The 14,971-nt window shown below is 43.4% G+C and overlaps 1 protein-coding gene across 1 annotated transcript; it reads right to left on the reverse strand.

The window, feature by feature from the left end:
* Positions 1 to 4,926: 4,926 nt before the first annotated feature.
* On the reverse strand, positions 4,927 to 11,542 carry Abd-B (Abdominal B). The gene is given in 6 exon segments (XM_033383871.1): positions 4,927 to 7,011; positions 7,084 to 7,292; positions 8,232 to 8,439; positions 8,541 to 8,761; positions 9,368 to 9,694; positions 9,697 to 11,542. Coding segments are annotated over 6 exon segments (1,716 nt in total). The 5' UTR covers positions 10,256 to 11,542; the 3' UTR covers positions 4,927 to 6,819.
* Between the last annotated feature and the right edge of the window lie 3,429 nt (positions 11,543 to 14,971).

The following is a 14,971-nucleotide window of genomic DNA, read 5'->3' on the forward strand; positions in this document are numbered from 1 at the left end:
ATTAGATTTCTAGTCAGGCGGAAAGCCCCATGTAAATCCCATGTTCTCTGAAGGAAGGAAGTGAAGCTCTGGGCATAAGAGCTCGCATTCTTTGCAGATATTAATCTAAGAAATGCATTTAAAATTATGAAACTATAGGGTTCTGTGTTCATACATATGTACATATGTATGTATGTACCTTATTGTAAAACATTTGTTTTAATGACATCCACCATTTTAAGCTCATATGTATTTAGATATATTAAATATTTGTTCTAGTACATAGTAATTAATTTAATATGTTTATTCAGATACCTATTTAGCCAAACATTTTGCCGTAACCTTGTCGGTTTTTCTATCTAACCAGATCTACGGATACTTACTGCCCTCTACTTTATTTTTCATAGATAGCACTTTTTAACCGATACAAAATGCATAATATACATATGTACATTGTATGTACACATAAACCATTTTAGGCCAGTTCCCCAAAGCCGCCCTGACTAAAATAGCTTTTATTTCAAATTTCAAAGAGAGCATCTTTGAAAACAGTTGAAAACAACTACAATTTAAGGTTCGGTGGTTGTTTGTTTCGTCAGACGCAAACCCAGCCACCCACTCAGTTCATCCCCAATCCATCCGAGAGAAGAGAAGACACCCACTCCAGTTTGATGGGTGAAAGCATCTGCGTGCACTATACATAAGGTAAAAACCATCTGAACCGAGCTGAACCGAACACATAGCCACCCAATCTGTGAGCCTTTGAGAATGCCAATGTTTATATATACCACCCTTCTCTGGCACTGTAAAACTTCCCTCTGCATCGATGAAAGCTTATTCAAATTCATGTGGATACATATTTGCAAGAATGTTTGTTATCAGTCCTATACATGTACATATGTACATACAATTATATGTATCTCCCGGGTAAATTTACAACGCGGGTTCAGATTTGCTTCCAACCCCATTTTAGGGGTTGAATAAAGTTTAAACAAACACGAGAGTTTTCATGTGTTGCTTTTAGGATGGAATGGAAAGGTAATTAAATATACAAACATTATATTGCAATATTGAACTGCAATCCTAATGGTCTCTTCCACCCAAGTGGCGGTGTAGCTTAGATTTTGTGTAAATACATCATTCTTGTATTGCGAAATTGATACTATTGCAATCTTGGATACGCCTATTTTAGCTCTGCAAATTTGTTCAAACTCATTTTAAACGGAAACAGAAGGCCCAAAACTTACTAAAACATTGTAAAAAGCTAAAGCAAGAGCTTTTTCAGATTATTTTTGAGCATCTTGGGTATCATTACAATATTTTTAATTAATGAACTCTTCCTTAATTTCCTTTTTTTATTATAAAATTGGTCAGAAGGAACCATCTCCGACCCCGTAATGCATATATATTCTGGAACCAAATGCCAACCCCAGTAGATTTAGCAATCGGCGGTATCGGACTATGTTTACACCTAACTAGTTCCAATTGGCTCTAAGACAGCTTGTTACGGAAAAGGTTAAGGATAAAAAAACAAAAATAAGTGATCAAAATGATAAAAAAAATCTACACGAATTTTATATACGAAGGATATATTGTCTTTGCCTTTACCGCGAATATTTATTACACAGCAAGCCACAAAAATACAAATAATTAATTGATGGACTTCTGATTTAAATAAAACACTGGCAGTCAAAATTATAAAATATAAAGACAATTATCAAAGTGCTTTATGTAACTAGAAGCTTCAGCAGGATAACGTCAACTTATGGGATGAATTGTTTTTATTTCTATTTAATGCAAAGGATATATTAAAAGACTTTGGAGCCATCTGAGCCTTTCCTTTCCCTTTGATCTATGATTTTACCTTTCATTAACTTGAACTTTTGGGAGCACTAATGGACTTGCACGATTCCTGTAGCCATGTTGCATCACGGAACTAAGTGGTTTTGAGAGGTATGTGGGATATCCATTAAGATATTGACTGGAAAACTCATCCAAATGGAAATGCTTAGGTCTTCCACTGTGAGCCACCGAAAGAGGGAATATGCCAATATTTGAATAGCAGGGTGTTCTCTTTGGTGTGGGACAACTTCCTTCAGCTTAGCTTCATGTTTAATTAGGGATCGAGGTCCAAATTATTAATGAGAAATCACGTAACAAAATCTGGAGCAATCTGGTTGTTCAAGCGTTCCAAATCGGCCCCTTCAAATCGGCTGCCGCATCAATATTTGCGAGTATTTCCTGGGTAATGGCCCATGCTTCTCCAAGAAGTCCCTCTTCGCTCGAAAGACCACCTTACGAAGAGCACCTTAGTAGCAGACTCTTACTCCACCTGGTCGAAGAAAATATACAAATTAATGTTCATTGTATATTTTGTATACCCAGTATTCGAAGAGTTTAGATATATGGACATTATACATTGTACACAAGGAAGTGTTTGTGATGGACCTATTTCCTTTGAGGTAAGCTCAGTCACGTCCAGGGGTCAATCCACAAGAAATTTGTAGAAGTAGATGGAACTTTGAGGGAGACGTCGGGGTTGGCCCATCTTAGAGTGGGTGGATCGGGGCTGGGGCGAGCGCTGCTCGTCGTGTATATTAAACGGTGTGCGTGGACTTGGGGTGGGGTAGTGTCAGTGCCTCGGCTAGTTGAAATGAACTTACGCAATTGGATATTATTCTGATGATTAGACACTTTATTATGAATATTATAGCACTTTTTAGTCGATCGGTGGCTATGTGTGGAGGGGGGTGTTGGTAAATAATATGTATATGCGGGGTTTGTGTGAGGCGTTGTAATTTAGCAGTGGGTTCTTATGCTTATAATCGTCATGCGAAGAATTGCATGGAACCCTTTTAGGTTCGTTACATGTTTCCGACACTATTCTTAATCAGCATCAATAAGTGCCTAGATTTCAGAGACTATGAGAGTTAAAGCATCCAAATTTTGTGTGCAGACTCTTGTGAGTACCGCCCCCACAAGGGCGAAAATCTGTGGCATTCGTTACTTTAAAGATAGGAAAAATCTGGATCAGATCGGATCATTATTTTAGCCAAAAGGAAAAAATTAGGGAACAACATTCTCTCTCCATATATCGCTCACACAATCTTACTCATGCAGTGTGCGCACCCTGGAAGAGGAGAACGAGATAAAACGGCTGTGCTGGTGTGAGAATTGAGTAAAAAGATGTGCAACATATATTATATATGCATATAATATAAAATATAAAATATTCTTTAATTCGAATCAAATAGGTCATTATGTGAAAATATGATAAACTAAACTTTCTGTCTATGTTTTACCCATCTCTTATGACAACTGGTATAAGAGATACGTGGACAGATTACAAACACCCTTCACATTAACTAACAAATCGATTCCCTCATTAATTATGATAAGCGATACCAAAAGAAAGATAGAGAGAGAGAAGGCGGCAGTCATAGTTACGTAGAAATCACTGGCTGACTTTCGGGTATAAAGTAGAGTCACAGGTATAAAGTATAAAGTCAAAGAGTATAGGGATATATTAGATTTCTGGTGAAAGTGGATGAGTTTCCGACCGCATAAAGTATATATATTATTGATCAGCATCAATATAAGAATCGATAGAGCCATGTCCGTCTGTCCGTCCATCCGTCCGTCCGTCTGTCCGTCCCTATGAGTGCCTAGTGCTCAAAGACAATAAGAACTACAAAAACGACATTTTGTATCCAGACTTCTGTGATATATCACTGTTACTAGTTTATTTCAAAACATCACCCTTTGTGTCATATAAAGATCGCAAAGACTATTAGAGCTAGAGCAACCCCATCCCTTTCCACTCTCAAAAAATACGCAAATATGTGGCATTCACAATTTTGAATATACGAAAAAATTAAAAGCCCACAATCATAGAGAATTACCATATATACCAGATTGCCAAATCTTGATCAGATCGGATTATTATTATAGCCAAAAGATACAAATCAATTTTCGGTTGCTACGCAGCGCCCGACGACACGTTCAGGCTGATTTTCTGTCTCTCTCGAACGCAATCTTTTTCGTTCTATGCCGGAGGTGAGCCACTATTGCGTAGAGTGGCGGTCGCAGCAGCAACTCACAAAGTTCCCTCTCGTTTTTATTTTGAGTGCTTTAGCGTAACTCAATACGATTTTATCTGAAAAAATCATATCATAAATGCATGTACTATGTTATATGTAACCGCCATAAGAAAACTCGGTGAAAAAACAAGTCATTGCTCGACTCGTTTAGATATTGTGTGAAAATCTTCAAAATCCAAAAGTATTTACATGGATATAAATCTATTAGATATAGCAGTAAAGGAAGGAAACACATCGACAAAAATGTAGATAAAATTTCCTGTAAGTCAACGAAAAGTATAATCTTCGATCTCTCCTGGCGTAATGTCAATTTGCCTGCAATTTGTGTAAATCGTCTTTATACAAAAGATAAGAGTTCAGGAAACACAGTTACATAATAATTTATTTAATCTTATGACATATTTGAAAACAAGACTATTAATTCTAGATTTATTTTATTTAAGCGCTGTATTTATTAAGTTACCAAAGCGAAAAGAGAAACGAGACTGTAAGGAAACTCAGTGAAAGCAAGGAAAATTAAAGAAAGGAACTAAAGGAAAGCAAACAACATATGGTCGCCGAATCAGCAAGCTACTTGTGGCATTCTTGACTAAGGGTGTGCCGAAATTGTCCTGATTTCCTCATGTGCAGTATGTAGTTCGATTTAAATTCTGTACGTGTAAGAGCATGATGTCTATGAATAAATTCGATGCTGAGAGGTTGTTCTCGCTGAGTCAACATCGAGGCCGAGGTCCTCTGCGGTGTACTTACCGAAAGACGAAAGGTAGAAAAAGAAATCAGGAAAAATAATAAAAACGGAATTGGGTAATGCGGATAAGTACAATATTTCGGCAGGGTTAACATATGCACTTTTGAATTGTGTGTATATTTTGCACTTTTGCAACTTGTTGTATTTTATTCACAATAATTAACTTTTTAAAAAAGAGAATTGCTAATTCTATATTAAAATTCACTAAACAAACTATAATCGAACATAATCATAAACATAACCGACTTTAGACTACAACTTATCGAGGGTTTTGAAATAATAATAATACAAGAACATGAATATAAAGCAGTTTGTGAAATCATCTTCATCAAGTATGTATAGGAATAATTATACATATCTAATGAGAGGCGTACATAGGTAAAGGTATAGGTATCGGTATAGGTTTAGGTTTAGGTTAAGCATACGAATATAATGCTCGGGGCAAAACATTAACAAAAATCGATAATTACACAACACAACTAAACTTAGACTTAATATCAGGATCAAGCGGAGTCGATACACATGAAAATATATGTGTGCATATGTACGTGTATTATAGTACTATGTATATTTAGTTATATAAGTAGCTGTTACTGTATGCTAATTTACTTCCTCCTCGACTGCGCCCCCTCCATCTCCATATCAAATCTGTGGGTCCTGGCCTCCGCTGTCACACTTGCTTACTTCAGTAAATTGTATTCTTCTTTACTCTTAAGTTTCCTTTTTGTTTCTTTAGCTTTACGAGTAGTTTTCTTTGCTTTAAAGTTACGTTGGATCGAAAGCGACTTCAACTATATAGTAAACATGCACACATCGAAATCTTACGAGGTTACCATTTGCTAAAATCGAATCCGAATTTCATTATACACATTTAATATTCTTGTGTATGCTTTTCATATAGTAGTTCTCAATGTCTTAGTTTATGTACAGGAACTTAGAAGGTATCAAGGGACACGACACAACGAACATTATACGACAAAATTGATCCTAAATTGTGGCCATAATCTATCTGGGTATGGTATGGGCAAGTGTTTGACTGAGAGTGTGAATGCGAGTGTGTCCGTGTAGTGGGGATTGTAGTGAAGGGATTGATGGGTGAGGCGACTGACAATTGTTAAACAATTTTTGCTTGTTTCAAGAACATTTTCTGGGTCTAAGATGTGCTCAACCTAATTCAGCTGCAATCTAGCTGCACTTACAAAGATAAATATGGTAAAATCTACTACTCGAACGCTTGTTATTCGTAATTTATAGGGGTAATAATATTCACTGATGTTTAAGTATATTCATATTTATAGATCTGAAAATTCATAATGCTCGCTTAGGTTAATGAGAGCCTTGATAGAAATACATACATACACGTTCATACATATATATATATTTCCATACAAATTGCAAATTTTAAGTGTATCTTTTTCTGCATCTCCATCTATGTATACCGCCTGCTGCACCTCGCTACCTGCTCATATCTATATTCAACTACTGAACTAAGCTGCCGTTATCGTCTATCTGCAAATGGGTATCTGTTCTGAATGGTTGTGTCGTTCTTGACAGTTGTGTCTGCTCATTAATGGATCTCTAAGAACTGACTTATTAATTATATGCATTTCATTTAAGGTATTATCTTTTCATTTCCTTGGGGCCGCCCTGCTTTGGTAAACAGCGACGCCAGCTCATTCCAGGGCTTCCTTCTCCGCACCTTCTCCACACCCAGACCCAGATCGCCTCCCGTCCCTTCCCATCCCTTGCCGTCCTGGCTAAAAAGAGCTCAGGTGTTTTGTAGATTTTACCGAATCTCCTCAAAGTTGGCCGAGTCTAACATGTCGGCTAACATGGAAAGTCCAAGGCCAGCTCGTTCTTGATTAGATGGGCGTTCGAGAGCGATTCGAGAGCCGGGTTCGGATTGGGATTCATGTGGGGGTTCGGACTCGGGTTGGCTAACTGCTAGTAGGTGGGGAAGCCCATGGTGCCGGCGCTGCTGTTGTCCAAAGGTCACTGGTGCATCTTGGTGGCGTGGTGGCCCATGCTCAGACCCAGGTTCAGGTGATGGTTGTTGTGGTGCTGCTGAGCCGTCTGCGAGTGGTTGTGATTGCTGCTGGAGTTGTTGTTGTTGTTCTGCTGATTAGCCTGCCGCTGCGAGTTCTTCTTGTTCTTCATGCGTCGATTCTGGAACCATATCTTGACCTGAAAACAAAGAGCAAGAGAGTCCAATGAATGAGCACTTGAACCGCCAACCATCTCTGCACGGGCACTCACCTGACGCTCGGTCAACTGCAAGTTTCTGGCCAGCTCCCAGCGCTTTTGCTTGGACACGTACGCGTTGAACAGGAACTCCTTCTCCAGCTCCAGCGTCTGGAATTTCGAGTAGGGCTTTCGCTTTTTCCGCACCGACACCGCGCCGGTCCACTCGTGCAAGGTCGGCGTGCAAGGACCCACAGCTCCCACCGATACACCTCCGGAGGCTCCTATTGAATAAACAGAGAAATTTCATTCAATATTTTTTCCATTGACTAGGCGCGGGTGGTCCAACAATTGCGGTTGTCGTTGTTGCCATACTCGTATCCCCATATCAGATCGTTAAATTTATAGAGCAATTAGGAAAATTGTTTAGCAATTAGCGTAATACAAAATTATTCAATTCAGCGTTTATGGGCTCTTTATTGGTGCGAGTTCGTCGAACTGAATTGGCAAGAGGCCCATTCACATCCGAACTTTTGAATGCATTCGTTCCCGCTCATTGAGTACTGTACTCAAATGAAGCAGACGAGATGCAAATACTTGATCTAGACCAAATAATAATAATAACCATTACAAAGGGTATTTAAACTTTAGATGCGGATCACTAATGTGATCGTTTACGCCGAATTGTCTGCTTTGTAAGGAATATGATTACTTTTGTATGTTATGAAACATTTTCTTATGAAGCGCAAATATTTGTTAAACATAATTTATTTGTTCGATAACAAATACAAGATTTTCAAGATTTATTTCATCCCGTTTTCCAGTTGAACGAATTTTTGTTCTAGCTGTAGAAAAAAGATAGTAGCGTCTCTTTAGGTCTTTAGGCCTGGAAACATTCCAAACACATATTTATACAGATTTGATTGGTGAACGAGGGGTGTACGATCATCAAGCACAAACATTGTAGATAGTCAATGCTTGGGGCATGGCCTCGAGCATACCTCCTAGGTTCTTCCGACTTTCACACCCACTTTGAGGCGTAACGCAAACCAAACAGTCGGCATTAATTTATGAGGTATTTTGCAGTGCGCTAATTGAACGGCAAACTTGCAGTTTCGCAATTTGCCATTCCGACAGCGCCAGCGACAGCGACAGCCATACCGACAACAACAAGAACGTGGCATGGAAAATCTGTGTGCATTTGGATATGCCAGGGTACGTACCTGTGCTCGAGTACGCCTCGCCCGGGTATCCGCGCAGTCCCCCTGGGGACGAGTAGGTGGGCGTTTCGTAGCTGGACTGCGAGGTTCCCTCCACCGACTGTCGCGCCGCAGCCGCCGCGCTCACCGTCACATGGCGGTCGTCGCTGGCGCTCATGTAGGCCGCTGCTGCGGCGGAGGTCGGCTGATCACGGTAGTTGGCCCAGTACGGCTGCAGGGGGGGGGGGCAAGCGGCATGGGAGGATGGGAGGAAAAGCGACGATAAGAAGTTGGCAATGAGTTGTTTACGAGACGGAGACCTCGAGCACTCACCTGAAACTGGGTATCTGGGTAGTAGGGGAACATGGGCTTGCGGTCGCGCTGTTCCATATAGTATTGCGAGGCAGAGGCGTGGTACTGGTTGAAGCCGTCGTCGTTGTAGGGCCAGGGGGCCGCGTGCCGCTTAACAGCCACCGAGGCATCCGTCTCGAAGCCAGGACCGGGCCGGATTGCGGGTATATGAAGTGGCGCTAATTGGATGGACATATTGATGTCTGAAAACAGAGCAAGTGCATATTATTACATTTGATTCAATATTCAATTCTAATATTCCCAAGTGGGACAATTTTCATATTACAAATTAGGATTCTTCGATTAGATCATATATTTCTAAATCAACAACTAAATCGGAGTTTGATAAATGTAATTACAACCAACAACTAGTTCTATTATAGTTTCTCTATCAAAACATTTCTAAATGGCAGAATTTCTTAATAATTGGTATTGGTTCCAATTCCCAAAAGTTTGCTATTGAGAGCTCTAGAATGATTGTTGGCAGAATAGCATGTGAGAATTCGGTATCGGTCTTTCATGCCATCCATCTCGAGTAAATTCATGCAAGATTGAATTCAATCGCAGTCTGTTCAATGACAGTCCATATCAAAGGTCAATGGTGGCCCTCTTATCAACTATGGGACGGGGCCATACATATAATGACTTCATCAGAAACCGACAATTCTTAAAACCCCGATCAGATGAAACTTATAATGGAGTATCTAAATTTGGCTTATAATTTAGTACTCTTCACTCGGGACCATAGATATGTGGACGGCTCCAATTCTGGACGAAAATTTGAAAGGATATGTTCTGGCTCTGCTCACCTTCCTTCTGGGAACTAACACTGGAGGGAGAAACGCTCGCCGTGCTCGGCGCCACAATTTGGGCCTGCCCAGATGTGACCACAGCATTCTGCTGCTGCTGCTGCTGTTGCTGTTGGAGACCGGACGAGGCGCCACTGGGTACGCTGTTCGGTGTCTGCTGCTGCTGGGGCATTTGCTGATGGTGGGGAGATGTGAGATGCTGTTGGGGCTGTTGCTGTTGATGCTGTTGGGCGGAGCTTCCAGTGGGTGTCTGGGCAGGGCTGAGAGTGACAGCCACCGGTGTTGTTGCCAACTGTTGTTGCTGCTGCTGCTGTTGTTGTTGTTGTTGCTGCTGTTGGTGCTGTTGTTGTTGTTGTTGTTGTTGTTGTTGTTGAGGAGCGGGAAGATGCTGGAGAGCCGTCTGCTGCTGCACGGCGGCGATTGGCACAGGTGGGGGATCCTCGTACATGACGGCATGCGTGGGCGTGGAATGTGTAGTGGGCGTAGTCTGCTGTTGCTGTTGCTGTTGCAGCACAGATGATGGAGTGGACAACGCAACCGACGCGGAGGAGACAACCGAGTGCTGCTGCAGGTGGGAATGCGCGCTCTGGTGGAGACTGGCGGTGTGGAGAGGCTGGGGCTGAGGCAGGTGGTGGTGCGCGTGATGATGCAGTTGATGCAGATGCTGCGAGGACTGCTGTAGCTGCTCCTGCTCTTGCAGGTGCTGCTGTTGTTGCTGCTGCTGCTGCTGCTGCTGTTGCTGCTGTTGTTGTTGCTGCTGTTGCTGATGGTGGTGCTGCATGGCAGGATGCGGATGCGGATGCGGGTGGGCGTGGGCGTGTGGGTGAGGGTGTGTGTGATGCCCCCACCACGCCCCGGCAGCGGCGTGCGACCCGACTGCCGAGACATCGTGGGGGTCGTAGAGAGCGCACGCCAGCGGGATGGTTGGGGTTTGGGGGAGGGGTGGAATATTTATGGTTATCTTGAACGCGTTTCAGTCAAGCGGTTGCAACGAAAAGCACGGCCGGCACACACACAGAACGTGTGTGGATGGGGCTGAAGCTGGTGGTGTGCGAGTCGGGTTTTGTGGTACGATCGACTCGACCCACCGACCCAATCTTTATCTCTTTTTTCCACGTTGCACTGTTGATATATTTCCAGTCGATGTATTTCACACTCTCAATTCGATTCGATTCGCTCTGCTTCGATTCGATTTTAATTTTCAATCAAACCGTTTTCCAATAGTTTTAGCGCACCGCACACGCAACTAACGAACACACACAGACGAGACCCCCGACTCATGCACGCACTCGACACGCACACACACGCGCGTCCTGAGTAAAGAGCGGGTCGAAGAGAGTCGACGTCAGAGCAACGTATTTCGTTGGGCTGGGCAGGGGGCGGAAGTTGATTCGATCGAAAGCCAAAGAGACACGGATGATGTGAAAGCGCACAGGGTGTTCGTGGTGCTCAAAAAGTGGAGCAGTATTTTCAAATTGGGTTTTCCGACTTGGTTTCAGGTTTATTTCAGGTGATTTTGCTTCAGTTTTTTTTCCGATTTTCTCGGGCACTTCTCACTTATCGTCCGGCTGTTGTCTTTCAATTTAATAAATAATAAAACCTTGTAATAGCGGACGCTTTCGGCTTTCGGCTCTTGGGGCTCTGCTAGTTCATGCCGGCACAAATCGCGGAATCATTTGCAGTGCGTACTGTAGGCGGTTGGCAGTTGCCAGTTGGCTGTTGGCTGTTGGTTGTTTGGGCTAGCTTTTTATGCTGCCGGTCATAAAATCCGATTTTACGACCAAAACAAACAATTAAACACAACGCTTGCAACAGCTAACCAAAATGTTGCTATTTATTATTCCCATCGCTGGTGTTGTGTTTCGATGTCTGCGATCTGCGATTTTCGATTACCGAGGTGCGATTTCCAAAACGCTCAACTTATTTTCGAGCCGCGCGAGAACAGCACTCAGAACTGAATGGAACCGAATACGAATACGAATACGAAACACCCAAGTCCAGGTCCTCGGTGGCTGCTTTGCTGTCGCTGTCGCTGTTTGCCGTTTCGTTTCTGTTTCTATCGCTCTTTGTAGCTGGTGTTGTTGTTGCTTGGACGCCCGCACGCCTTCCAACCGTACACAGCGAAGCACAAATTTACAATGCGACGACGTCTGCGGCAGCAGCAAAACAGAACCAGAAACAGCAGCAGCGACGCGGCAGCGGCAACGGTGGAGACTCGTCTTGTCTCCCTTCGACTCGACTCTCTCTCTCTCTCGTCGACGGGTGACGCGCCGTAAGAGTCAGAAAAGTCAAGATGTGAACATGAACACCGTCGGCCGTCCGTGCCGTTCCGTGCAAGAGAGTCCGCGCAGGCGCAGGCGCTCGCGCTGGCGCTGGTGGTGGTGGTTCTTTCTGCGCTCTCTTCTGGCGCATTATGCTCACGTACAGTGTACAGTGTGTACAGTGTGTATGTGGATCCAATGCTGCCGCTGTGTGGGTGCACGCTGAAGAGAGCACGGAATCTGGGACCCCAGCAGCAATGCTCTGACACAGGCGAGAACAAGTCTGTTGGAGCTGCTGCGGCTACGTATGTACGTCTGAAGATTGTCCGTCCACTGGCAGCGGACAGTGTTCAGTGTTCATTGTTCAGTGTCCACTACTCAGAGCTCAGCAGGTGCCTGGCGGGCAGACGCATGCCAGCACACACACATGCACGCACACTGCCCAAAGCCACACGTACAGTGTACGTGTGCACGCCCTTGCTCTTTGCTGCCTGCCACTCGCTCTACACCATCTACATACCATCTCCGACTCCACGCTCAGGAGCGTTCTCTCTTGCGCCCAGTCTGCTTGGGGGCTGATTTGAATATATCGCGAGCCGCAGCGCCATCTATGGCCCAGATTTGTCCGGAGGGGTCGGGCCACATACATTGTAGATGTACTGTAGTTGTTGTTGGCTCGCGATGTTGTTTTTTTTTTTTGTATCGATTGCGACTTGCGGCCGCCCCAAGAGCAGAAGCAGCAGCAGCAGCAGCAAAAAAAGTGCTTGGGGAGGGAGTCGGCTACTATTTCAAGGGGAAGGAACAGGAAGGGGTGGGGTTCGTAAAGTTTTCCTTCGCGCTAATTAATGATAATGAGCAAAGCAAACAAATTCGTGCGCGGGCTCAGTCGGAAAATTATGACAGCAGCCAAATTGAGATCACAATTACAAACAACCCCGACGCCGCTGTATCTACGGGTCTCCGTCCAAACTTAACGCAGCAGCGGACAATTATGGGAATTTTATGGCCATTGCCATTGGAAAAAGAAGGCACAAGCATGGGACAATGGCAGGGAAATGTTAACAAATCATAAAAAGGATGCAAGTGCCCAGAGCCGGTTTGAGGACAACAATTACTCGAGACTGACGTTACGGAATCTAGTGCACACCCTATCTTTGAAATCAATTTTAAAACGGAACTCAATAGAGGCACATACATATGTACATATGTATGTCTCAAGATGCATCCAATTCTCCTCCTTGAATTAGGTATTAGTCGATGTGGCGGAGCCGGATAATATTTTGAGAAATTCGACCCTTCTTATATATATGTATGTTTTGTTAGACATCCCAAACGAATGAAGCTACTAATCTCTGGCTAAAACCGGACATTGATCAATTTAACTCCTGGGTGAAAATCGGGATTCGAAACATAGAAGAAAATGGTTCCACAATATGTAGGGACGGATACGTCGAATTGGGGAAAAATCATTTAGTGTAAGAAACTAAAATTTGAATCGTTGTTGATTGTAATATCTGTATGAACGAAAAAGTCATCCTCACATAGAATTTGTTTCAGACCGAAGTCCGAAGACCTAGTCTAATCGACCTAATCGTTTCCGACATATATACGCGTTTTATGCAAGGAAACAGTGCGGTTACATTGGGTATAACATTGCTATTTAGGGAAATGTAGTACTAGTATAGTAGTATAGTCTCACCTGTGGGATGGGAATTGCCGCTGGAGGGGGAGATACTCGTCGCTGTGGGCGCAACGAGATGGTTATGGCCGGACGCCACCGCTGTGACTTGTGCTGTTTCTGCGGTTCGTGAGTGCAGCGGAGACTGTGCCTCGGGCGTGGCAGTTAGAACTGAAATGGAAAACAGACCATATCAAAATATCATATAACCAGACCTCTATCAAAAGTATGGTGTCCAAAAACTTATTAATTAACATACAATATGTACGGAACTCTTATTACTAAAATGCATCAGTGATTCCCTCAAGTCCTTGGCTTCCTGTAATAACAAGCTCCATCGTTTCCATGCGAAAACAGGATAAGAGAGGAAATTTTTGTATAAGGGAAGATTTCTGTTGTGGTAGCTCATGGTTGTCCTGCAAGGAAAGGGACGATGGAGAGGAAGTGCCAGCTCGAGCTGTCGTCATCTTTCGCCTTTATGGCCGGCGCAAACGGCTTGTTTGCATTTGACACCGCTCAGGTAATGATGCAAGGCAACTCGACAGCCGACAGCCAACAGCCAACCAGGAAACAGAAACGTTCACGGTGCAGTCAGCGGAGAGCCGGATGAAGGATGAAGGATGCCGCGCGCACTTACTGCGATTCCCCGCAGTGCCAGCACGGAAGTGAGCGCCGGGACCTGGCCGGGGTAGACCCGGGCAAGCAGACAAGGCAATAACGACAGACAGCCGTCAAACACGTCGTAAAATCTGTTTCCTCGTTTCGCATTTGCATTGTGCAACATGCTGCCGTTGCTGCCCCTCACTGACTTCCCGAAGGCGCTATCAGGGTCAAAGTCAATTCCTACACACACGACCATTTGTATTTTCATGCCCAACTGCATTTCGGATAGCTCCATGTGCGGCTCAAGAGTTTCCCGTTTGCTTTGATCGCCACTCGCTTGGACTGAAAATTCCTCATACTTTTATATACCTTTGGCAGCAGAGATCTGCAGAATAGGAGCTGAGATCCCAATTCTTGGGATTCTTGAAAATCGTACGTGTACTTGGGGTCAGCATAAAGTGTCTCACCGGTATCAGAAAATTTCTGAACTGATTGAAGATCACTTCCATTGTGGGAGGTGGGAAGATACTCGTTAGTTTATTGTAGGAAGATACTCGTTAGTTTATTGGGTGTCACAATTATCGTGAGTAATTTGTGTTTTTGTCACCAAGACAAAGTCTTTCATTCTCCTTTTTTTTCGTCTGTCTCTGGAGGAAAAACGCAGAGCCATAAAAAGAATTTCTTCAATTTTTAACGATTCCCAAATTTGAATAAGTTAATTAACAAAATTAATATTCAAATAGGTTTATGGTCGCGATGGCGGCTTATGGCTTCATCATGTGAAATCGTCCCAGTCCCAGGCCAGGTCTAGCCGAGCCGAAATTTAAATTCAGACAACAATAAACCTACCACAAAATATAATCATTCCAAACAAATTCACATGCAATATGTCCAAAGAGGAGAAAGAAATATGGTGAGAGAGAAGTTCATTGGCTCTGCCCGGTGGCCACGCCACTGCCACCATAAAAAAGAAAAGAAAAAAAAAAATACAAACAAATAGCCAGACAGACAGAAATTTCGGGTTCCCGGATTCTCGGGTCTCAGATGCTGCGGAGAATTAAA

Source organism: Drosophila pseudoobscura, chromosome 2 (assembly GCF_009870125.1).
Source record: "Drosophila pseudoobscura strain MV-25-SWS-2005 chromosome 2, UCI_Dpse_MV25, whole genome shotgun sequence".
NCBI classification, from domain to species: Eukaryota; Metazoa; Arthropoda; class Insecta; order Diptera; family Drosophilidae; genus Drosophila; species Drosophila pseudoobscura.